This window comes from Lynx rufus, unplaced genomic scaffold (genome assembly GCF_022079265.1).
Source record: "Lynx rufus isolate CCGP_SWC_20201006 ecotype Redwood Valley unplaced genomic scaffold, mLynRuf1.p SCAF_27, whole genome shotgun sequence".
In the NCBI taxonomy this organism is placed as follows: Eukaryota; Metazoa; Chordata; class Mammalia; order Carnivora; family Felidae; genus Lynx; species Lynx rufus.
Window position 1 is genome coordinate 1,984,779 of NW_025814842.1, and position 24,681 is coordinate 2,009,459.

General features: G+C 58.0%; 1 protein-coding gene and 1 long non-coding RNA gene across 26 annotated transcripts in view; one reads left to right on the forward strand and one right to left on the reverse strand.

Moving 5' to 3' along the window:
- The window catches only part of LOC124519106 (uncharacterized), a 46,418-nt gene extending 21,820 nt beyond the window's left edge, over window positions 1-24,598 (forward strand). For 6 of the 25 annotated variants that reach the window (XR_006964005.1, XR_006964009.1, XR_006964011.1 and 3 more), the window contains 3 exons: window positions 87-444; window positions 552-695; window positions 873-1,325. This is a non-coding gene — a long non-coding RNA (uncharacterized LOC124519106). Of the gene's footprint in view, window positions 1-86; window positions 445-551; window positions 696-857; window positions 1,326-1,446; window positions 1,920-2,219; window positions 3,538-4,937; window positions 5,399-5,560; window positions 5,722-5,937; window positions 7,408-7,573; window positions 8,183-8,225; window positions 8,606-10,087; window positions 12,595-12,752; window positions 13,934-21,694 lie in introns of those variants that run through there. The other 19 variants (XR_006964021.1, XR_006964018.1, XR_006964013.1 and 16 more) reach the window with 19 other exon arrangements.
- The window catches only part of IQCE (IQ motif containing E), a 40,188-nt gene that overhangs the window by 2,964 nt on the left and 12,543 nt on the right, over window positions 1-24,681 (reverse strand). Inside the window, exons 7-20 of the mRNA XM_047089069.1 lie at window positions 21,015-21,128; window positions 20,840-20,890; window positions 17,563-17,633; window positions 16,539-16,611; window positions 16,286-16,335; window positions 14,672-14,835; window positions 13,289-13,344; window positions 11,985-12,184; window positions 10,032-10,136; window positions 8,536-8,626; window positions 7,047-7,217; window positions 3,485-3,508; window positions 807-908; window positions 265-386 (exon numbers count right to left, since the gene is read on the reverse strand). Of these exons, the coding sequence (XP_046945025.1) occupies window positions 265-386; window positions 807-908; window positions 3,485-3,508; window positions 7,047-7,217; window positions 8,536-8,626; window positions 10,032-10,136; window positions 11,985-12,184; window positions 13,289-13,344; window positions 14,672-14,835; window positions 16,286-16,335; window positions 16,539-16,611; window positions 17,563-17,633; window positions 20,840-20,890; window positions 21,015-21,128 (1,394 nt within the window). The remainder of the gene's footprint in view (window positions 1-264; window positions 387-806; window positions 909-3,484; window positions 3,509-7,046; window positions 7,218-8,535; window positions 8,627-10,031; window positions 10,137-11,984; window positions 12,185-13,288; window positions 13,345-14,671; window positions 14,836-16,285; window positions 16,336-16,538; window positions 16,612-17,562; window positions 17,634-20,839; window positions 20,891-21,014; window positions 21,129-24,681) is intronic.

Here is a 24,681-nt window from a genome sequence, read left to right on the forward strand (position 1 = left end):
GTGTCTGGCCCCTTCTTCTGGTTTACCCCAGCCCGGGGGGGCCGTTCCGGGAGGGCCAGAACTCACGGGTTACCCCCACTGCACAGGCAGGAGGAACTCCTCACTGGGTGTTTCTGTTCGGGTGACAAACCAAGGTCCCAGCTCCTACACCCTGTGCCCGGGCACCACGGGCCGGCCACCTGGACGGGCAGCTCCTCGCCCCGTGTCTGCGGCCGGCGTTTCCCAGGGATACAGAACAGAGTTGGGCCCGCCGGTTGGACTTACCTGCGCCTGACCCGTGCCAGGTGCGCCCGGAGGACGGACTGGATGGCGGTGATGGCCTCCTCCTGTCCCGGGCTGCCCTGGGCCTGGACGGTGGGGCTTGGAACACGTGGTGACGGAGGGTCCTGCGGCAAAATGACAGCGAGCGTGCCAAGGGGCCCCGCCTGGCCCTCAGAGAGCCAGGTGCGAGCAGGGCCCCGTTCCGGGTGGCTCGTCTGGGTACTGTGTGCTTAGCACTTCCTGACTCTCAGACTCTGGAGATTCTTAAAACGGATGTCTTGTTTTCACAGAGTAGGAAGACGCTCATCTTTACCGTGTTAAGATTATACCTTAATCGTGAGATGGACATGTACCTAGTACGTAAGCACCAGACGTTACATCCACCTGGAGCCTGCCTGGCCCGATGCGCCCCGCGACGGACAGTAAGGTGCAAGGTAGGACACCGCGACCAGAAGATGCCGTGCTGCCTCGGTGGGTGAGGCACCAGACGCGGAGACGGGGAGAGGGTGGCTAGCGGGCCGCTGTGTCCGGCCCCGGGGGGTTACCTGTCTGGGCGGGCTGGGGGGTTCTGAAGCACACGCCTGGCTTGACAACAGCTTCACCCGCGCTAGATGTCCCCTGAACGCTGCCTGAAGCACCACAGCCGCCTGGCAGGGAACGGGAGAGAGGGAAGTAGACGTTAATTCCCCTGCAAGGTGGCAGCTGCGGAGGAAGGGGGATCCAGAGGGAAAAGCCGTAGCAGCAGAGAAGTGACTTCTCTCACTATTGCGTAACCACGGCCTCTCTGTCACTCACCTAGCATCTCCCCCAGGGAGAAACAGACCCATCGTCTGGGCAGAGAGAGGCACAGTCGCCCGATCCCGCGGGAAAGCACATCATCTGTTAGATGCTAATAAACTTAGCTGCCAGTGTGTGTCCATATTTTACAGTAGTTAGGTTTCCATGTTGGGTAGTCTGTGCCATACCACATGCTTTCTGTACACATCTTCCAAAAGCGGGCAGGGCAGGGGCGCCTGGGTGGCTCTGTCGGTTGAGCGTCCGACTTCAGCTCAGCTCCTGAGACGGTGTGTGAGTTTGAGCCCCACGTCGGGCTCACTGCTGTCAGCACAGAGCCTGCTTGGGATCCTCTGTCCCCTTCTCTCTACCCCTCCCCCACCCGTGTTTTCGTTCTCTCTCAAAAACAAGCAAGCATGAAGAAAACACAAAATCAAGCAGGGTAGAGCACGATCTCACTGCTGCAAAGGAATTATTTATCCTTTGAACTTAAATGATTTCTTCAGACGCACATGTGGACGCTCTGCTGAGTTCTGCAGTCAGGGTCGTGGGTCTCGGGGGCAGCAGCCACCAGCCCTGGGTGAAAACGTCACAGCGTGACAAAGGATTTCGGCTTTCATGGCATTTTAGGGGAACAACACGCTTAGTACGTTGAGTCCTGACACATCGTGTGTTTAGATACCTAGAGGCTTCCAGAATCAGTCACACACACAAAAAACCCAAACACCTTTGCTTTGTCCCTATGGAGGGCAAGGTAAAGCAGACGTCCTGAACTTGGGGTTCAGAAACAGGCCCCACAAAGGGCACCTCGGGGGGCCCAGTGGGTTAAGCGTCTGACTTCGACTCAGGTCATGATCTCGAGGTTCGTGAGTTTGAGCCCCGCAACGGGCTCTGTGCTGCCAGCTGGGAGCCTGGAGCCTGCTTCGGATTGTGTCTCCCTCTCTCTCTGCCCCTCCCCCACTTGCAATGACACTCCCTCTCTCTCAAAAGTAAACAAACATTAAAGAAAAAAAACCAGGCCCAACAAAGTGCGGTAAGGGGACCTTCATTAAGGCAAAATCAAACAGGCAAACGCACGTGTAGACCGCCCCAGGGGGCTCGCTACACGCGGACAGCAGGGACCTAGGGCTCCTTACGGGCGACACGGGCTGAGGGTGGTGGCTGCTGACTTACACCAACCACAGCTCGGCCGCACCGCACCTGCCTGGAGAGACGAGGACGCCCGGGCCTGGGGCGGCACCGAAGACCGCAGCGGAGCACGACAGCACGGGCCGGCCGGCTGGTAGACACGCTCCAGGGTCCCTGGAGGAGTCCCAAGCTCACCCACTCACCCACTCATTGCACAGATTTGCCGAATGCCTACCATATGGCAGGCCGCGTCCTGGGAACTATGGACATAGTGGCCCAAAGGCAGAGTCAGTCTTTGCCTCCACGGAACCTCCACTGCAATGTGAGACAAGCAGTTTGCAAAGAAGTGAGCTATCAAAATATCAAACAGGGATAAAAGCCACAAGGAGAACTAAAGCAGGACACGAGGCCGGAGTGATGGCTGGCACGGGGTATTCAGAGAGGGTGTCATTGAGGAGGTAATGTTTCGGTACGGACCTGTGTAAAGCAAGGGGGCAAAACGTGCAAGTATCTGGAGGAAGAGCCTTCTAGGCAGAGGGGCAGCAAGTGTAAAGGCCCTGTGGCAGGAATATGCTGGTGTTTTCGAGGAGTGTTAAAGAAGCCTCCAGACTGGCTAGAGAAGAATGAGCAGGGCTGGAGGGGTCGCCAGGACATGTGGCACGGAGGGTGTTCAGGCAACAGCTTTGGAATTTGCTCCAAGTTGAGAGCAGGTCTTATGCGGCGGTGGGTGTTATTTAACACGTAAGACATGTCACCCCGGAGGCTGCGTGGGGAACAGGCTGGTGGGGAAGGCGACAGCAGCAGCAAGGGGCCGTGCGGGTCTCAGACTCCGTCAGTCCCGGCACCTCCCAGCCCGCGTCCAGCCGCTCACACACACCTGCTCTCCCCCCGGGCAGGCTGTGCTCCTTCGCACACCCGTCTTCTGCCTGGAGCCCTTCCTCTCAGCCTGGGAGCCCCCACATTCCCCAGACCCCACGGCACACCTGGACACGAGCCCTAAACCACACCTGCCACCTTGACCTGCGACGACCCATCTGCTGTTTGAGTCAACATCTTTTTTGAGTCCCGAGGGCCCGCCGGGTTGCCTGACTCCGAACTGATGACCGAGAAAAGTGTGTCAGAAGAAGGAATGATTGAATGAATGAATGAATGAATTTGAAGGTGTGAAGCTACCCAAATATTCATTCGATGTTGATATCACTTGGGGCCGGTCTGATTTCACGAAACCAAGTGCCCGTGATGCTTCCTGAGACATCCCACTGGGACTTTGCTCCGGTGCAGAAATACATATTTTGAAACGGATGAAATAAACTTTGCTTACCTCGTCCAGGACGGCCTTTTTTTTCTGGAATAAAGAGATAAATCATGGATTAACACAAGGATGAATTTTTTACAGTAGTATTCATTTCCTGATCCTGCCCCTGCCCCAGTCGCCATGGGTGGAAAAGCAGAGTCGGGGTACCAGGGCACTCCCCTCAGAGAGCCCCTCCTTGCCACCCACACCCCAGGGGGCTCCGTGCGTCCCTGTCCCTCCTCCGCCTGGCTGACAGTGCTGAGGGGCCGGCAGCCATAACTAGACGGCCAGCTTTCTCGGGCGGGTCGCGGTTAAAGACGAGACACCTTGGTGTCGCCTGCGACTCTTGGCCAGCCCGTGGCAGCGAGCTCCGTGAGACGGTGTCTCACGAGCATCAACACGGGTGCGTGTCTTCGGCTCCAGGCGGGGAAGCCCCTCCCCACGGCTGGAGCTGTCTTGACACGGGTGCCCTCTCTGGGTGCTCACACGGGCTAGGCACTGCCTGCTGGAGAAATTACAAAGGGGACCCCGTCCACGGGTCCGGGTCACTGGCCCCCAAATCTGATCCGTCGTGAGAAGCATCCAGGGACTTGAGAAAAGTCAGCTACACCCAAGACAGGCTGATCCAGAGTCGGCACAGATGAGACCCAAGAATACGTATTTTTATAGCCCAGGTCCTTCCAGGGCGGGGACCCCAGGATGATACATGTGCCTGTGGTGGACCGTGGCCATCGTCGATAAAACGCACATTAAGCAGCTCATCTTCAGTATTAATCAGAGCGCACAGCCCACAGCTGTTACAGAAAAGGATTTATCCCTTGACAGATGAAGGGAAATATGGAGTATGAGGACCAGCAGAGTGGAGAGGGGGGGAGAGAGAGAGAGAGAGAGAGAGAAAAAAAGAAAGAGGGGAGGGAGGGAGGAAGGAAGGAAAAAAACACGTTTGATGACAGTAGTGGTCGAGACCGGCAAAGATAATCTCAAGCAGCAGACGAGGACAGGAAAGTACTGGCAGGGACACGGGGCGGGGAGTGAGGACGTCTCACGTGAAGCCTGAAGAGAGCAAAGTGGAGGCGTGGGAATGTGCCGTGACACACGGAGAAGATGGAATCGTGTTGCCCGCGGAAACGGCCTCTGACTCAGGAGACGTGCCGGTCCGCGGCCGGCTGCAGGCCCTGGCCAGGGCATCCTGCGGCTCACCCCAAAGCTCGCGGGGCACCTGGGTGGCTCGATGGGTTAAGTGTCCGACTCTTGATCTCGGGTCGTGATCTCACCGTTCGTGGGATCGAGCCCCACGTCGGGCTCTGCACTGACAGCGTGGAGCCCGCCGGGGATTCTCTCTCCCTCTGTCCCTGCCCCCTCCCTACTCTCTCTCTCAAAATGATAAACTTGAGAAAAAAGCTTAGCTGGGTGTGGGGCACAACCACACTGGCTGGGAGGGCTCCAGGCGAGTCCAGGGCTTTCCTGCTCACGGCCTCAGACACCCTCGAACCCCAGCGTGAGCCCGAGACGTGCGGACCAAGCGGACCCCAGAGGGAGGTCCCAGGACTCTGGTTTCCGACCGAGTGGCCTTTCAAATGCTTTGTTCCTACGTGTCGGTACGTGCATTTCCTTTTATTCTGAGTTCTTTTAAAGCAGAATCCTCAAGGAAGGAAGGATTTAACTCATGAGTCTCAAAGCCGGCCGTGCCCCAGCTCCTGGGGGGGCGAGCAGGGGGAGGAAGCCAGCGCCTGGTGGGTGGGAGCAGGGAGTGAGGTGGACACGGCAGGTGCCTCGGAAACGGCGAGCTCCATCCGGTCTGGGGTGAGGAGGACCGGGAGCCCGCGACACCTCCTTGTGCCAGAAAGCGAGGGTGCGCCAGCAAGACCAGAGGCACGGACGGACGGAGCCAGACGGAGCGCTCCCACTGACCGAACGTGGGACGGGCTGAACGCTACCAAGGTAACAGTAATCCCTCTTAGACACGGTGATGCCGCCGCCCCGCAGAGCGTGGGGGGAGGGAGTCTGGCCGCCGGAGCCGCCACCACACAGTTCCCTGTCCTGCCATCAGTGCTTACCTAGTACTCGAGGGAGGACAGCAGAGCCTTGACCCTGCCTTTCCAGAAGGCCCCGGGGCTGTGCTCTGCAGACCAGCTGATCGGGAAAACTGCTTTACAGAAGAGTGCCGGCCACTAAGCAGGGGGGGGATCTGAAGTCATCCCGCAACCGTGCGAAACGAAGGGCTGAGCTAAGGCGCGTAAGGCTGCTGGGGCCACCGGTGAAAGGTACGTCACGGGTTCATCAGCGGGGAAAGGCGTTTCTTTACAGCGGCAAACGCCGGCAGCCGCACCACCCAGTGCCTGCAGCTAGATGTGGCGGGACCGCCCGGGGTCACCTGTGGGAAGGGAGACCGTGCGCCCGGAACCACCTGGGGGGTGCTCTGGCCAAAAATGTTCAACCTGAACCGAGTCAAGCCTGTGGACCTAACCTGCCCCTTCCAGGAGATAGAGGGGACCGACAACAAGTGAAGGGGCATCCTGGGACACCCGGAGAGGTCTGAATATGGAGGCGACACCAGGTGACGTCAGAGTCACTGCTGCGTCTCTGGGGCATCTGACGGCACGTGCTGCGGTCCGCTAGGACATGTCCTTGTGCTTACACGATGCAAGCCGGACCCTCGTAATGTCTGAGCCTCACGTCCACGTGGCGCTGGGGAGGAACGGTCGGAATAGAAAGGAAACGTGCCTAAGTGTCGACTATGGGTGGGTCGGGTCGGTGGCAAGAATTCCTGGAATGCCCGAAAGTCTTCCAGCCCTTCTAAATGTCCTGTGAGTTTTCGTGATGAAAGTTTGGAAGAAACAGCAATTTAAAAAGCCCTCCTGGCAGCCTTCGGATATTCAGGCAAGAAGGGGCCTCACCGGGGTTTGTTGGTTCCCTCGGGAGAAAGCGCCCTGCCGTGTTCTACAAAACCAAAAACCGGGGAGCTCTCTCGGGGCATGCCAAGCGGCTGGCGCAAGGAGACGGGCCCCTCGTCCCAGGAGCTTAGGAGAGGGCCCCAGTCCCACCCCCCCCACCACGGCCATGAGACAGCGCCATGAGACGGGGGCTCCCTGGGCCCCTCGCCCCAGTCTCCCCAAGCACAAAGGCGCTCGGCACGTACACAGCCCCTGCCTCCCTCCTCCCTCCGGCCGAGACGCACGCGCTCCGGAGGCAGGTTTTTCAGTCACAATAAAATGGCCCACAGCCCAAGCTGCTTCCTCCCAGGCGGCCGCAGAAAAGGGGCTCCTCCGGGGGTTTCAATTCCAGTTGTTTCCGAGATGGATCCGCTTCACGGGGGATCCCATGCTCCGGCCCGTGCTCAGAGGGACGGGGCGGTGATTCCGGAACGCGGCCGCCGTGTGCGCCAGGTCGCTTCCTTCCCCGCAGGACCCGCTCCCTCCACCGTGGGGCCGGGTGCTGGTGTCTCCCTCACCCCCCGCGACACCGTCCTCAGCCGTGTGCACGCTGTCCCGCCCACACGTCCCCACATGCAGCTGCACACAGCACAGAGCCCGCGTGTCGGAGGGGCCCCAGGGCCGCAGACCACGGCAGGGCCTTCGTGGGCTCTCACCTGGTGTCTGTGAGCCCTCCACCGGCTCTGCAGGATCCTGGCTGCCGTGTCTCTTCGCCCCTCGGAGCAGGTGGAGGGGGGCCGGGAGAAGCCCTCCTCGCTCGTATCTGACTCAGAGTCCTGCCGAGAGGGCCCGCTGGTGGGAAGGGAGGGTCGGGGCTCTCCCGGGGTCTGCAGGAAATTCAAGGTGCAAAGGATGATTAAGCTGGGCAGGGAGGACGGGGATCGGGTAAGGCGGCACGATGCAGGCAAAGCTCGTCAGAACGGGCTTTCAGTCTAGAGGAAAAATCCGTAGCCACACGTCCAGCCTTGTGACATCGTTCACGTCTGCAGAAACGTGTTGCTAATCAACGGATTTCAGGTAGGTCTTCATCCACCCCCCTAAACCTGGGGCGGGGGCAGTGCTCCCCCGGGGAGCTCCTGGGAGGCGGCCCCTTCAACCTAGGCCGCACTTCCTGAGCTCAGTAGCACGTGTGCGTGACCGCCAGGTTCACCGGCCTTTCCTTTCCTTGGTTTTCTGGCCTAAGACACTGACGGCAACGGGACTCTGATGAAAGGAAACCGATGTCTCGCTCGGTGTTGGAGATGAAAAGAACTGCTACTTTGATCATGGAAATAAACCTGGCATCTACCACACTGGAGGCTCCAGATTCATGGTCTGCAATAAAAATCAACATACTGGCCTGTTCTCACCGACGGAGACACCCGTGCTGGAGAATGCTCTCGCAGAGGCTGAAACTCAAAAGCTGAAACTGCCCTGGGTCCAAGGTGCCCGGCCCGCCGTGCAAGCACCAGCGCCCCCGAGCCCGTCGGCCACTGTCACCAGCGCCTCCCGGCTAGCCCGGGTCCTCCTGCTACCTCACCTCAGGGGGGCTTGTCTCCTTCCCCAGTCCTAACGCACCCCACATCTCTGCTCTCCTGGGGCCAGATAACATCTGTCATCGTGTGACCTGTCCGTGCCTGTGCTGCTTACACTTACCTCTGACCTCCAGCCTGCCGTTTGCCTCACGCACCTTCGACACCTGGACATGTGTGGCATTTGGTGGCAGGCACCTGGCACCCCCCCGCCCCCTGCCCGCCCTGGGTCAGGCCTGCTCTCTGTCTTAGACTGAAGCTCACACTAAACACGCAGGGTTGGGGACAGGATGTCCTCACCAGATATCCCTCCTTCCCCTGTAGGGCCTCCTCATACTCCTCACCTGCTAACAGACAACCCTTCAGTGAATGTGAAATCTGGGAAGGACTTCACTCGTCAGCTTAGCTAAGACTCGGATGCTAGTTCAAAAAGTCACTTAACTGACGGTTAATTAGTTCAGAACTCTGGACTCAACACACACAATTTATGGAAATCAGTGGTGACGATAAAAGGGAATTGGATTGCCAACGTCGGAGCCAGGAAAATCCTGGGGACAGAGACAGCAGAACCGTCACGCGTCCGCCGAGAGCCCCACCGTGCCCGGACAGGAAGCTGAGCCCAGCTGAGCCATACCTCCGGGGTCATTTCCACGGGGTCATCTTTTTCTTCTCTCTTAATTTCTTCCAGTTCTTGAAACTTCTTGGTAAGTGTTTGAATTTCCTCTCTAACGTGGGAGGGAAAAGACACCATCTTACTGGTCATCGTGCTGTGACACGTGTCTGTGTGACAGCAGCGATGGCCGCCTGTGGAGCTGGCAAGGCCACCTGTCCCAGGGCGACATGGGGTCTCTGGCTACCACCCCTCCTACACCTCGGGCCGGGCCGGTGCACAGGACCGCGTTCTGCGGTCTGTGGGTCACCTAGATCTGGGGCCCGGAGAGGGCGGGGACAGAGGACGTCTGGGGCCAACACCATTTCTGGACCATGGTTAAGAGTTCTGAGGCCACGAGGGACAAATAAGCAGGAATTATGTGTGTGTTTGTTTGTTTGTTTTAATTTCTTTATTTTAGATGGGTTTAGGGCGGGGAATCCCAGGCAGCCTCTGAGCTGTCAGCACGGAGCCCGACGCGGGGCTCAAACTCACAAACCGCGAGGTCGTGACCTGAGCTGAAGTCAGACGCTCAGCCGACTGAGCCACCCAGGAGCCTCCTGTTGGGGGCTTTTAACAAACAATGTGACTGGAGGAAAATACGATGTGTGCCTTCGCTACAGGTGTCTGAGGCCAAGCAAGAACAACTCTTCCCCGTGTACCTGCCCTTTCCGGTCTCCTTTGATCCCGCCTAGTCAGTTCTCCTGCAAAATATTTTCATTCATTCCAGTAGTCTGTGTCTGACTTACTATTCTGAGTGCTAGGTATTTCTGCTCAGGGTTCTCACCTACGTTTGGGGGGGCATTTTTTATTGAGGTGAATTTCGTACAACATAAAATTCACTGTGGCCAAGTCTGCGATGAAGCGGGTTCGAGCACCTCCACAGCATGGTGCCGCCGCGCTAAGAATGCTCCCACCACCCGCGCCCGTCGGCAGCCCTTTCCGCACCCCCGCCCCCCAGCCCCTCTCCCTGTACTTTGGAATCCTACACCAGGGGGCCTTCCTGTCTGCTTCCTCCGCGTGCCACGAGGTTCGTCCCTGCTGTCGCACGTGTCAGAACCTACTCCTTTGTATTCTTTCCTACAGACGTACTTGTTTCCTATCTCTTCCTCAGAGACGGGCTTTGGGGCTGTTTCCACTTTCTGGGGACTGTGAGTAGTGACCCTGAAGGAGCAGGAGGCTCTGTCCTGGGAGTCCTGATGGGGTGACCCCCCACGGTGGCCGCACCGCAGTGAAAGGTGCGTGCCGAGGACCGGGCGTCACGCCAGGGAGGCAAACGCCAGCCTGACCGCGAACAGCCCTTCCCCAGAGTCAGGATTTTTACTCCGAAGGAAAGAAAGAGCCACTGCAGGATGTCAGGGCGCGGGGTGTGGGGATCGGGCTGGGGTCGTATAAGAGCCGCTCCGGGAGCCGCGCTGAGGAAAGGCGGGAAACGCTTGGAGTCGTGCGGCCTCCGCAGCCTCTGCCTCTTGTGCACTCACCTCAGAGCCTCCTCTCTTCCTCTTCTCTCCTCCTCCCCTTCCCTCACGCCCTCCAGCTCCTTCTGCAAGGTGGCGTTTGTCTGTAGCAGCTGTCTCACTTCCAAACTGAACACACAGAAGCAGAGATGTTTCAGCGTCACGGGAACACCGATCCTCACCCAGCAGGAAGGGCTTTCAGAAAACATCGCGCAGCCTGACCTCCGTCCCCGTGACGGTGGATGGACGGCAGGGGCACTCGCTCATAGCTACACAGAGCCAGGAACAGACCCGAGAGGCCCGCCGGCCCGGTGGTGGTTCATCCAGGTATTTACTGGGCGCCTGCTATGTACCAGAGGCTGTTACGTGCCCGGGATACCGAGGTGAGCACCATCGCACGAGCCGTGGGCCCTGCTCGCGTGGGCCTCGCTGTCTCATGGAGACGGGCATTATCCCAACAGTCACCCAGTCGGGTATGTCACCCCTATCTGAGAGGACTGCTGAGGGTCCCGCCCGCGCCACACGGGGCTGCTGCCTGAGCTGGGGCCCTGAGGACGAGGGGGGTTACCCCGTCACCTCCAACGAAACTGCTGCCCGGTGGGCTTTCTTGGGCCCCACAGGTGGCACGTGGCTCCAAGACAAGACCTTTGTCTGACCTCAGCTCCACTGGTTCCAAGGTTCGTTCAATCTCCACAGGAGTCCGAGACACCCTGACTGTTTAGCAGAGCCTCTGTCACATAGTAAGGGCTCAGCAGGCGGAAGCTATTATCATGCCGTGTGACGGCCGAAGAGAAAATCGCAGATGTTATTTATCTTTCAAAATGACTAGCCCCATTTTTGAAACCTCTCATGAAAGACTAATTTTTACAAAGGACCTGCCAATTGGCATAGATGCGCCTGGATTGGAGGAGAACAAGGGGAGCGTGAAGGGGTTCTCCTCTGCCATAAACAGGCACCACAGAACTTAGTCCGCTTAGGGAGGCCTTCTCAGATCTAAACATGCCCACAATCACCAGGGGGCGTCGTTAGACACAAGAGTCAGATTCAGGAGATCTGGGTCTGACAAGGTTTTGCGTCTCCAACCAGCCCCCAGGTGGGTGGGGCCGAGTGCCGCATCCCTAACCAGCCCCCAGGTGGCCGGGGCTGAGGCTCTGCATCTCTAACCAGCCCCCAGGTGGGTGGGGCCGAGTGCCGCATCCCTAACCAGCTCCCAGGTGGCCGGGGCTGAGGCTCTGCATCTCTAACCAGCTCCCAGGTGGGCGGGGCCGAGTGCTGCATCTCTAACCAGCTTCCCAGGTGGGCGGGGCCAAGGTTCTGCATCGCTAACCAGCTCCCAGGTTATGCTGAGGCTGCTGGTTGCCCAGGCCACACTCTGAGAGATAACCCTCACCTCAGAAGATGCATGGGTTTGGCTTACTCATAACACAACTTTGACCGGAGAAGCCACTAGCGGACAGCGGAGAAGACAGGAACATTTTTAGGAGGCTACAACTCAAGACACTAGAGAACCAACAGCGAATAAGCAAACTCTGCAGCCTTTTCCTTTCAGACTCTCAGGGTCACACTGAACGCTTCACAGCATGTCTGTCTCATTTGGTACTTAGACGAGATCCCTTAAACGTACCGCTGATTCTAAACCTTAAAGAAAATCTAACTGATGGCCTGTCCACCTCACAAATCAATGAAAGTAGATCATTCTCTAGTGAAGAATTTGGGAATGGCTCTGGAATGGAGTCAAGAGATTTGAATGACACCTCCCCTTCTTTCAATAACGTGATGTGGTCAATTGCTATCTTGTTTTTACCACCGAAGTGGCTCTTATCTCACAAACAAGATACAGGACTTTTCAAGCACATGAAACCAGGCCAGCAGTTACTACGAGGAGCTGAGCATGTCTCCCGAGTGCGCCAGGATGGCTGGACTCCCGCCGCGACCCCCTTCCAGGGCGGAAGGTGCTGGCCGAGCCTTGCAACCTACTCTTTCTCCTGAAGCTGCGTCTGCAGCGCGTCCCGCTCGCCTCTCAGGCTCTGCACCGTCCCCCGAAGACGCTCGCTGTCCTGGTGCCGGTCACATCTCGGCTGCCGGGGCGCGGTGGAGCTAGACGCAGACTGCACCGGGGCGTTTGACTTGACCTCTTCTGAAGCCTGTGATGTGGGGCTTTCCATCGAACTTATTTTCTGGGGGCAACAAAGGCATTTGTTAGAAGTTCTTTCTCGTTTTCCTTTATGGTCGTGAAACCCAAGGAAGACCACGACCAACGGAAACTGGTCCCAGGCGCGGGTGTGGGCCAAGCTCTGCGTGTGACCTCACAAGCCGGGATGGCACCACGTCACCGGAGCCTGGCGGGGAGGTGAAGAGCACCCTGCCTGCAGAGCCCGGCCTGGCACGGTGGGGGCAAGGCGCCGTTAACGAGACGGAACGGAGGGCACGTGGGAGGCGAGCTCATACGCTTCTCTTTGGGCTCATGGACCCTACCATTTCTTTAGGATTTCTGGAATTTTCAGCCTCTGTGCTTTTAATCTCACGTGATAGCCCGGTTTTGCCCGCTGAGAGGGACTGACTGAGTGGCTCCAGCTCCCTGGTGACGGTGGGTGTCTCAGCCGAGAAGGCACCACCCCCTGGGCTTCCGCACCGCCTCTGGGTGACCACCTTTCCTAACAAGCTTTCTTCTCAAAATACCCACAGTGCATAAAAACTCTGGTTTTCTGCTGTGTAGATCTGTAGTTACTTGATGCTTCCTTCTAGGTTTACTCCGGTCAGCCAAACCAGGGGACGGCTCTCACCGTTTCACCAGACCAGTCAGCAGACGCGGGCCCTTCTGACCCACTCCAAACAAGCGGACTGAGTACTGACCAGAGGAGTGAAATCAAATCTGCAAACCCACAGCAGGTATGAGGAAGTATTAATCTCCCCAACTTTCTGATGATAAACAAAGTTTTCCGACTCAAGTATGCAGGCCGCCTGGTTTCTGGAAGGCCCTAGGACCACCTGCCTCCATCCCTGGTCACACAAGGAGTCCAAAACCGTGGGCCATGTGACCGTGGCTTGGCCACCTGTGACACCAGGGACAGGAACGACACGACCCGTGGGTCTCGTCCAGACCTGCACGGAGTCTGCTCATTCCCATCTGCATCGCGTGCCATGCGGGGGACAGCCACCATGCATGTGCTGAGAGCATTCTGTGAGCAAAGGGCTCATCTGCGTCCCCACTTTACAGGGCGCCGGCTTCTCCTGGCGCTCGGGCGGGTCAAGGACGGGCAGCCGAGAGGCGCACCACTCACTTTTTCCAGCTCCGCGATCCGTCTCAGCAGCCGGGGCTTACTCCACTCCGTGTAACCTGATGGAAGCAATGGCTTTAAGAGGTGAACTTGGCACAGCCATCCCGATGGCCCCGTCAGCCCCGACCGCCCACCTCTAGCACAGCCTGTGAGTGTCCCCTTCCGCCGCGCGGCGCCTGGCAGATTCGTGCAGGAAGGGTGCCTCCCAGTGCGGGAGTCCGTGCCCACACCGTGGAGCTGGCCATGCCGATGGCCTCCTAAGACCTCAGTGTGACATCCACACCTGATCGTGCGTGCCGGTCCGAGACAGAACTTCTCAAGGCCACACACGAGTCCGCGCTGTATCCTCCGCCTTCCTCCCTCCTCCCGGCACTTCCTTCCCCGGCGCTCTGCGCTCCGTCACCGTCACCGCCACCGCTCACCCTCTGCACCCTGCTGCGTCGCACCAGGGGCTGGACCCCAGGCCCTCCTCTGCTCTCCTCACTCACTGGGTGCGCTCAGTCCCAGCCCGGCCCTCTGCTGGCTGTTGCCCCCCATGTGGGCATCTCCTGCTGAGGCCTCTGCCCTGAACTCCCGGATGCACCCCCCTCCACTTGGACACCTTTTGCGCACCACAGACTTGACACGTCCCCATCCCCAGACCTGCTCCTCTCTCCGTCACCTCCACCTCACAAGGACACCCTGTCCTTCCAGCAGCTCAGATAAGAGCTTTGGAAGCCGGCTCCTCCCTTCTCTGAGGCATCCGGAACCTGGCCACCTGCCACCCCTGTGGTGCCCGGGGTCGCCAGCAGCCCCCATGGGGACGCCACAGAAGCCCTGGTCTCCCCACCCTCTCTTCTGCACACGGTCCATTCAGCACTCCTCACCTCTGCCCCAGCCCCCAGGGCCCGGGTGTGGCCTTCACAGCCTGGCCCCACGACTTCCTTCCGCCATCATCACCACCACCCTCCCACCGCCTACGTATGCTGGGCACACTGGCCGTGGGCATGGCTGTCCCCGAAGACCCTACTCACAGGTGCACGCCACTGCCCCCGACACCTGCTGTCCTTCCTATTTCGCTCCGTGGCACTTCCTGCCACCAAGACCCATGACTGACCTGCTGGCTTCTCCCTCCCAGTACGATGTGGCCTCCACGAGGGATGTCTGCTTTTGTCTAGTGCCCTCCCCAACTACCTGCAAGGGTGCTTGGCTCACAGCAGGTGCTCCTTAGATCTCGGAGTCAATTTTGGTGTTGCCCAGCAGTACGCATCTGCATTTCTGGCAACTGAAATGGGGGCGTGGGGCTGCCAGATTCTCCCGCGTTTCGCCACCTGCGTCCTTCCTCAAAGAACCCGAGACGCGGCCTCTCCTCGAGCGCCCCTCCGCGGGTGGCTCCCGGGCCAGTACCCTTCGTGGTGGAGACGGTGGGGGAGTTGCTCAGCACGCGGTCCAGGTCTTCCTTCAGGCTTTGGTTCTCCTCCGTGAGCTCCTGGACGCTCCGGGACAAGCTCAGGAGGGCGCTGCTCACTTTCTTCGGCCTCTTGACGCCCAGTCTCTTCTCCCCCGGAGTCCTGGGAACAGCAAAGCCAAGGGCTAGGTTTGGGTTTCTAAACCCGCTGGATAAATGCCTTCAAGGGGGGCAGCCACACGGCACCTGTGGGTGCCTGTCTGTGGCTCAGAGTGCTCTCTGCAGATATCTGCAGTGGAACAGGGAACCCTGACACTTAACTACAAGGAAGCAAAGTGCTGTCCCCCAAACAGAAATCTGTGCTCATCCGTCAACCTGCAGAACAAAACACTGTATTCGATACTAGTAATATATTTTAAATCGTATCACGAAAACGTTTGTGGGAACTCACGTTCTCTCTCGTTACGTAAATAGCCGTTCAATAGCTTGATTTGCCTCTTATCCTACAGAGTCTAAAATACAGTCGGTCCTCATTGTTCAGATTCTGTATTTGCAAATTTGCATTCTTGCTCACACTTAACGTGTGACCCCTTCACAGTACAGGGCCACGGGCTGGGTGGTGGACAGCCTGAGGGCCAAGTTCCCGGTGGCGGGGGTGGGGGGCAGGAGTGGGAGGCAGGGGTGGGGGGGGGTGGTTGGGGGGGCAGGCACCCGGCTTGGCTTTCACTGTCACCCTCGGGCTGTCCACAGGTGGCACCTTCACAGCCTGTTGAGTACATGCTTTTCACACCTGGGTGCTTTCGTTGGTGAGTTCAGGGTTTAAAGCAGTCCCCTTCACAGCGCTCAGGGGCTGCCCCATGTTCCTGCCGGGGCTCGGGAGAAGGCTGCGATGGGCCTCGAGGAAGCCCGTGTGTGAGGTGCTGGCTGACACGTGAATGCACAGACACGCTAGCGGAAGCAGGTTGTGTGCTGACCAGTGGGTGACGGTCCTGCGGCCCAAGGCACCTGCTGCAGGAGCCTACGCGGCACGCGCCCCGGGGGCGATGGCTTAGCAGATGCGCCCATTCCGTGTCTGCGGACGCTTTACGGGGCACGCCTGCTTCAAAGAGCAAAGCAGCGGCTGTCCTGTACGGAGAAAGTCTGCCAACCCCGAAAAGAAGGAAGGGAAGGCCGTGCCTGGCTCAGGGCGAATGCCTGATTTGAGTTTGCAGCTCAGTGCCGAGGCAGTGACATGACCAAATCTGTGAAAAGGGAATCTTCGAGACGGGGAACCCCTGATGTCTCTAATAAACTTCTTGGGGGGAGATAGACTTGTACTTGGCATTAAACGCCTTCTTAATAAGGAAGTCCTGCTTGGAACAACAGCGCTTTCTAATTCTAAGCTGGAGGCTGTTACATAGCAGGAATTAAGGACTCAGAGCACGGGGAGGTGAACATGCGGTTAGGAGCCAGCACGTGGCTGTGCGTCACCGTCCCAGGTGGAAACCGTTAACAGACTGATGCAGGTGCGTGCACTGCTCCAGAGAGAAGGGCAGTGCACGCAGTTCCCGTGTCATGTCTGCGCTACTTTCGGGACCAAACATGAAACACGGTTCCCGAGGAGATGATCATACTTCTTTCCCGTGGTCTCGGAGCTCGCCAAGAGAGTCTGGAGACGATGAATCTGCAAACGCCAAATTAAAATACGTTACGGTACAAAACGAGCACGAAGGAGAACGTGCTCTGAAAAAGTTGTGATCGGGTTCCTGGTTTCTGCCTAAGTTGCTGGGATTCACGTTCAAGCTGAGACGGAACGGAAGCGCAGGGTGCCAGGCGTGGCCGGCGACCGCCCAGGTCACTGACTTCCCCTCCCCGCAGGGCACGCACCTCCTCGTAGTACGTCTCCATGGCGATTCTCATCTCCTCCAAGTTAGTGGTCTTCATATCAGTCTGCAGTTTGCTAGAAACCCAGTTCACAGTTAGTAGGGCAGCGCCGCCCCCCCCCCCCCGGGGCAGAGCAAGGGCAAGAGCGCTTCCCGGGACGTCAGCGGAGGAAGGGCTTGGCAGAAGAGAAGCGGGCTGGGCGGAGACCCACGGAGAGTCCTCACAGCCATGGGCCCCCTTCTGTGCAGAAGCAGACTCCCTAAAGCTATTCCTCACTAACGGGGGGGCTGTCGTGGAAGAAGCGGGGTACCCGTGAAGCCTGGGGCGAGGACAGCCGCCTCTGGGGGCGGTGGGAGGCTCCTTCTGTGAGGAAGGAGCGTCACCCCGACCCGTATTGCCAGCACCCCCCACTCAGCATCCAACAGACTTCAGATAGAAAGCTCTAGCAAATCAAGGTGCGGAGTTCAGGGTGCCGAAATACAGAAGAAATCAGCAAATAATACAGATTTTTACAGGGGACGATTTCAGCAGAGGAACAGAGAGGGACGCAGGGAGAGGAAGCGGAAGGGGACTCGGGCGCCTCCAGGCAGGACTCTGCTCCGCACGGCGCCACCGGGACCACACGGGACCAGGGCAGGCCGCTGCGGTGCCAGCGCCCACGGACCCACGGGGAGATGGCACGCGGTCCACACCAGACCGAGGACAGAGAGCAGGGCTCAGATGCAACGGGAACAGGAAAAGATGAAAGGGAGACGCTGTTCGGGTGATGTTTGAAGAGGCAGCTAACACTTCCTTTCGTGGTTTTGGCACAAAGAGGATGCTGGGGCAAGGGATGTGGGACGGAGGGTGGCGGGTGGGGACTGGGGGTGCAGTCCCAGCAGACAGAGCAGACACCGCTGCCGGGTACGAGGGGAGGCGAGCGGGCACGCGGGCTGGCTGCGGCCAGCCTCGCCAGGGCCCGGCCGAGGAGACCCTGCGGAGCCCGCGCCCCCCCGGCCCACCCCCGCCCGCCCGCGCGTGCCCGTACTTGATCGTGTTGTCCTTCTCCTTGCACTGCTGCTCCAGCCTCAGAATCCTCTGCTTTAGCCCGTTAACGACCTGCCAGTTGAACACGCGCACATCAAGTCGACTGCTTCCGCAGTCCACGAGCTCCCCTTCCCTCCTGTCCCCAGGCTGGGCTAGGCGTCCCCTGCCCGCTGATCCTGCCCCACTTGGTCGCCGGCTTCTCCCGTAGTCCCTAGGCGCAGCAAAGAAAGGGCCCGACTGACCGGCTCTCGGCGCAGGGAGGGGCGGGGGCAGGGCGGGGCAGGTGCAGAGCCTCGCCCCCAACCCCCACGTTTCACACTAGGAACACACGGATGCACCGCCATCACCAGATTCAAAGGACAACTGTGTCCACGGTATCCCCTTGGGAGCGAGCAGAGCTGACCCCCCACGACCCTGAGCTTCACTCTGGGGCACGGAAGACCGCGTGCGTCTCGTTGTTCCTTCTCTCTGCCAACCCATCACTGTGGGGGACAGCACCCTTGCGCTCCTGAAAGAATATCCCCTTCTTTCCTTCTGGCTACCCAAACACCTTCCAGTTGGATTTTAAACTAATTTTCAATTACGTTCGGTAATACATGAATACACCTTCTTGGGGAAAAATGAGAACATATATCAGACTACGGCCCTTGACCTTAACCCCCCTCACCTAATACTGTCATCAAGCGAATTTGTGTCCTCTAGACCTTGTGTCGTGCATGTGCACCCACTGACATTACAGCATCCTACCGCACAGGCGGCCACGTGGTTTTCTCATGCCACGAATGGTCCCGGTGGACCATCCCCGTGGGGCCGCACCCCTACGTGACTCCTGCCCGGTACAGTCATACGGTGTGGACACCCATTCCTCGATCGATGAGGCTTAAATTGCTATTTACGATCAAGACTTCAGTAGAAATCACCCTTCTTATGCATACGTGCAGACGTTTCTTGAAGGGCGATGCTCACCGGCCCAGTGCTCACCAGCAGTGCTCACCGGCACCTTGCTCACCAGCACGGCGTTCAGTCACAGGACACGGCAACTCCGGAGGGCGATTTGGCAGCGGGTATTAAGGTGGAAACTGCACACACCCAAAGATCTAGAATTCCTACTTTCAATCAACTTTAATTTTAAAAAGCCGGGGCGCCCGGGTTGGCTCAGTCAGTGGAGCATCCGACTCTCGACATCAGCTCTGGTCGTGATTCCGAGGTCGTGGGATGGAGCCCGGGGTTGGGCTCTGTGCTCAGCACAGAGCCTGCTTGGGATTCTCTCTGTCTCTCTCCCTCTGCTCCTCCCCCACTCACGCTCTCTCTCAAAAAGACCCAGAAAACCCACAGCATCAGAACAGAAATGCAGAGCCCTTTCTCTAAAAGTATGCATTATTTACAAAATTCTAAATCCTCAATCACGCAGCCATTTCTGAACATAGCTGTACTCATTTATATTCTTAAAATTTTTTTTCTTCTGAAAATGTTTCCATGTGGCATCATTCAAATTGTAATGGTTTCTCCTCAACGTTCCCCCCCCCCCCCCCAAATCGGGCAGCTATAAATTTCCTTGTGTAAAAGGCTTTGTGTACTGGAGTTTTTCCCTGAGACACGGCCCGAAAGAGAGCAGTACCGGGCAAACGGAAAGCACAACTTCACGGCCATTCCTCTGCTCGGTCACGCCAACCTAAAACACGGTGTCTCAGCTCTGAGCATGCCCGGTGTTCTCAGTCCTGCTGACGCTGGTTTTGATCATTTGTGTTTATTCTGCTGGTTTAAGGCGTGACGTTTTACTCAGGGTAGCTTAAGACGTCTTTTCTCCAATATTAACTACTGGAGGAACAGTGGGGACCAAGGCATGGTACTTGTGGATTCACTATAAACCCAACCTGGGCAAATCTCTCTCTCTTTAGAAAAAAAAAAATTTTTTTTTAATCTTTATTTATTTTTGAGAGAGAGACAGAGAGTGAGTGGGGAGGGGCAGAGAGAGAGAGGGGGACACAGAATCTGAAGCAGGCTCCAGGCTCCGAGCTGTCAGCATAGAGCCCGACACGGGGCTCAAACCCACAAACTGCGAGATCATGACCTGAGCCGAAGTCGGATGCTTAACCGACTGAGCCGCCCAGGCGCACCATGGCCAAATCTCTTCACCTCAGTTTCCTGAGTTTCAAAGTGGGGATCGAGGGGCACCTGGGCGGCTCCGTCGGTTAAGCGTCTGACTTTGGTTCACATCACGGTCTCGTGGTTCATGGGTTCCGGCCCTGTATTGGGGTCTCTGCTGTCAGCACAGCGCCGGCTTTGGATCCTCTGTCCCCCTCTCTCTCTGCCCCTCTCCCGCTCACACTGTCTCGCCTTCTCTCAAAAATAAGTAAACGTTAAAAACAATTTTTTTAAAATAGGGACTGAGTCCCTATTACAAAATCCAATGAGATTATGCTCAACTGTTCGCTGTCTAGGAGTTGCTATTAAGCTGATTTTCTCGTGGAAACACTCCGATCTGTGCTCACGCCCTGAAAGTACTTCCTTCGTGCGTCCTGGGAACGGGGCCGGTGTTAACCACCTATACAGAGCCGACTGCACGCTTTCCGTACAGGCCCGCATGGATTCTGTGTGTCGCACTGGTCAGCGTCCTCCCTGCTCCCCCCATCATGTTGACTCAGTTTCCCCTGTAGTCCCACGGGGCTTTGTTGCAAATGTTGTATCATCACACCCAAAGTCACATCGTTAATGTTATTTGATTCCTTGGGCTCAGTGGTCTCAGAATTGGATCCCTTCCAGGTCCGTCTGCATCTCACTCTTCTCGAGAAGTGTGCTTCCTTGACTCAGCAGGTTTCTTGTGGTCCTATGTCTCCACCGCCGCAGCCCTCATCACGGAATGGCGCCGGTGCCGTCACCTTGCTTCACTCGCTGTGCCGTGTGTTACGCGGCCCCGTGGCAGAGCTGGTGTGTGTGTTAAAGTGTTAAAGGCTTTATCCTATCCCGCTTTGTTTCCTCAGCGTCTCTAGTTCAGTGTGGTGGCGGGGGACGTCACCACCGCGACCGCTGTCCTCTGCTGTGCACCTTCTGCCCTGCGCGGCCTGCTCGGTCTCCCCTCACGCCCCCAGCAGCGCCCGCAGCGTCTTGTCGTGAGCTCTCCGGCTCCGCGGACGGTGCTTTAGGGGCTCCTGGGCCCTGGCTCCCTGTCACCCCTCTTGCACGACTGCATTAGAGGAAAGGCGTCCCTCAACTCTGGGCTGTTTTGAGATTCAGACTTCAGCGGGAAGGTTATCGGTCCTGCTGGAGTCGGTACTCACCCAGCCAGCATCGGGCCTCTTCTCTGCCAGAGTCCGAACAAAATCCGGGTCCTGCGGCAAGCAGACGGAGAGATGAAGACGCTGGCAGGCGGCCTCTCCCCGCTGCAGCCCAAAGAGCGGAGCCTGCGCCTTCCCTGCCGCGGCCGGGCGCCACCGCTGCGGGGCCACGACTTACTCGGGACGGGTCCAAGAGCTGCTGTATCTGCCGGTCCTTCCTGCTGTTTTCCTCCTCCAGGCGCCGCAGCCTTGTTCTCATGAGGTCCACGTCACTTTTCTGCACGTGCAGGGACTGAGAGGAGACAGAACCACACACACACACACACACACTCTCATGCACACGCGCACCCCAACACCCAGGTGAAACACAAGTCGGAGCAGAACTCGCGAGGTGGCCCGGTTCCCGGTCAGGGCGCGTGCGTGGCGCTGGGGGGAAGGAGGCACCTGGTGCCTGGGAACCAGGGGGGATGCCGTCAGGTGCAGGACCACCCGACGTGAGTAGGAACACCCCCTCCCTAAAGGCAGCCCCACACAGGCACGCTGCTCTCTCCCACGCCCACCTGAGGGAGCCCACACGTGTCATAGCACGTGTCACCAAAACTCATCCGAGGCTAACGTCCACTTAAAACTCTTGACCTCAGCTGGGGCTTGGGGGGGTCAGAGTGGGGGCCCCTGCCAGTTGTTACCAGTCTGCGGTGAACGGAGGGAAAAAGCCTGAGCAGCTGATTTTTCACGGTACTAAAGTGATTCAATTCCACAACCGCCCTCTTTAGAAAACTCTCCTCCCTCCTACTTTGGGCTTCTGTCGTCCTTTTAGGAAATGGTGATGGTAGGGGATTTTTAATTTTTGTTTTCCAGGTCCTCACTTGAAAAGGCCTTCTCCCAGGGCGTGAAACCGCGAGGCCTGGAGAACACGAGGTTCAGACGTGCCCACAGCCCGCACGGGGACAGCCAGGGCACTCAACCAGCTTCCGGCATCAGCCTGCATCCGAACTAGCCAGTTAACCCGGAAACGCCCTTCTCCTTCCAGGACTCATGAGGCGTAGAAGAGAGACAGTGCCCGAACGAACCCAGCCCCCACCACCGGCAAGCGGACTCCCAGTGTGCACTGCAGAGAGAGAGGCCGGACAGGTCAGCTGCAGGCCTGCCGCTGGCCGGACCGCCATAGCGCTCCAAGAGACGAGGGGACCCTGGCACTCAGTGAGTGTTTAATGAATAGGTCAGTTCGTGCACAGCCATTGGGAAGGAGAAGAAATCTAATAATGGGAATTCTGCTTCCGGAAACGGGGTACACTCAGTGTTCCCTACTCCTGCAGCCGTGGACACTGTATGTAAGACAGATGTAAGAAGGCTCAGAAGCGTGGACAGAAGACAGACTAGGCTGGGGCTCAGGACCCAAGCAGGGACTTCAGAGCCCCCCGGTTTTCCTGCTGCCTCACGTGTCCTAGACGGGAGTGCTGGGGAAGCCAACAGCCTGGACAAGCCCACGGGCACAGACAGGAAAGGGGCACTGGCCAGGCAGAGAAGGCACGGGTGATAACCGCTCCACCCTCAGGCAAACACAGCAGAACCAGCGGGCCTCACCCCTGCCAGCGAAGGCTGAGCCGGGAGCCAAGCCCCCCACCCCTGCCAGGCTGTAGTGAGGCACCCTGCCTCCTTGTGGGGGAGAGGGGTGGCGGGGGAGGGGTGGTCAGAGGAGGCCTGCTAGAGCATCAGGACTCTCACTGTCCAGGGGTAATGAGGCCACATACACAAAATAAAGCGGAAGACTTAAATCCTAACCTTCCAAAAATTACATTAAATATAAATGACCCAAACAAACCAACTAGGAGACAGGAAGTGGCAACGTAGATTAAAAAACACGCCCAACTACGTGTTGTCTGCAAGAACCTCATTTTAACATAATGTGAAAGGAGGTCGAAAGTAAAAGGATGGAAAGAGAGATGCCAGCGAAGCATTAACCAACAAAGGCAGGAGCGGCCACGTTAGCATCAGACAAAGCAGAATTCGGAGAACAGAAACGACACGCCGACTCTACAGGCCAATCCACAGACGAGACAAGAGACCATAAATGCGCCCTCGTCAACAAAAGAGGGAAGACGTGTGACTAAAGAGGAGGCAGAGCTCCCCCCACAGTGTCACATACTGCATCAGTCCACGTAGAGAACATTACCAGGATGCCAGAATTATAGAGATGGGGAGAAAAGCCAGTGGCCGCCAGGAGTCAGGGATGGGGAATGGGGTGGGAGGCAGGTGTGACCACAAAGGGGCAGCTGGAGGGACAGCATGCCCGGTGGCGTGGGGCAGCGTGCGTGCAGGGACACGGGTGCACACACGCGGCAACACGGCACGGAACCGGACACGTGCACCAAGTCCACGTCTGCGGCCTGGTTTTGACACTGCGTTGACTGCTGGGGGAGACGGGTGTGGGGGGCCTCTGTGCCATCCCCGCCACTCCCTGGGATGTTCTGCACTCGTGGCCTCTTGCGGGGTGCCGGCCGTGGCACAGAGTACTCCTTGGGGCCCTGCGCTGATGGGCGCACCTGCGTCGCGACTGTGAAACCGTTCCTGTATTATCCCCATTTTTCAACAGGAAACTGAGGCACCACTTGCCACAGAAAAACAACTCTGAAGCTCAGAGTCCTGGAAGTGAAATTCTCCTCCCCCTGCGTTTAGAAGCCTAGACTGATTTTTCCCATAAGTCCGTGACGGGAAGTTTGAATAAAGTCAGTATCATTTTACCCAGAGACCACTTCCAGCTCCAGAAGATTCCTTTCAAGACTGCTACTGCAGTGATTATTCGGAGTTCCAAATGAGGGCTCTCCCCACAATGACTCTGACACACAGCTGTCCTCAGGACAGGGAGTGCGATGCTCCAGCAGCACCTCCACTGCTGGGCAGCTCCCATGGGGGAGCAATCTCTGGACGGCCCCTGACATCGGAGCATCTTGTCTGGGCCGCCACAGAAGGGCTGCGTCTCATGCACGGGGGCCCAGGCCGGGGGCTCCTCGGGTAAGATGGCTCGAAGACTCCTCGCCGTGGCCGTGCCCCTGGGCGTGCTGGCTGCCCACGCCCCACCTAACCTCTGGTGCCCAGACGGGCCACGGCCCTCCAGATGCGGAGGAAGTGAACCCTGGCCGCTTCTCCAGGGGCACGAGTATGCACGTGGATGCTAAGAGCGGTGTGGCAGCAGTGGTTCCGTCGAAGGCGATGAGGGTGGCGGTAATTTATTCCAGTGCAATTTACACCATAAGGAGTAGGAGGTAGCACGGGGCAGCAAAAAGAGCCTTGGCCTTGGGAGGCAGGTGGCCTTGGGGGAAGTCCTCATTCTGCTACTGGTTGACCTTGGACAGACTACTACCTGGTCTGAATCTCGAGGTCATCACCGGCTAAGAGCCGTAAGCTCCCTCAGACTCCCGTAGAGACCCACTGAGCTAGGGAGCGTGGACTGTCTGGTTACCACCGAAGAGTCCACACGTGGAAGGCTACTGATAACAATGACGCCAGTGGCCTCATCTGATGCCAGATCTCTGTGCAGAGGGACTGTGATGTCAACCCCGTCTTTCCCATTTTCCCTGCCGTGCTGCTGGAGCAGAGCACACATGGAATCTCAACAGTGGAGGCCTCTCCTGCAGCAGGCTCTAGGTGGGTCTCCCAGCTTCCAAGGCACGGGGCCAGGGTTTAAACTCAGGTGCTCCTCGAGGCGCCTGGGGGCTGAGTAGGTTAAGCGTGCAACTCTTGATTTTAGCTCACGTGACGATCTTGAGGTTTATGAGTTTGAGCCCCAAGTCGGGCTCCCGTGCTGACGGTGCGGAGCCTGCTTGGGATTCTCTCTCCCTCTCTCT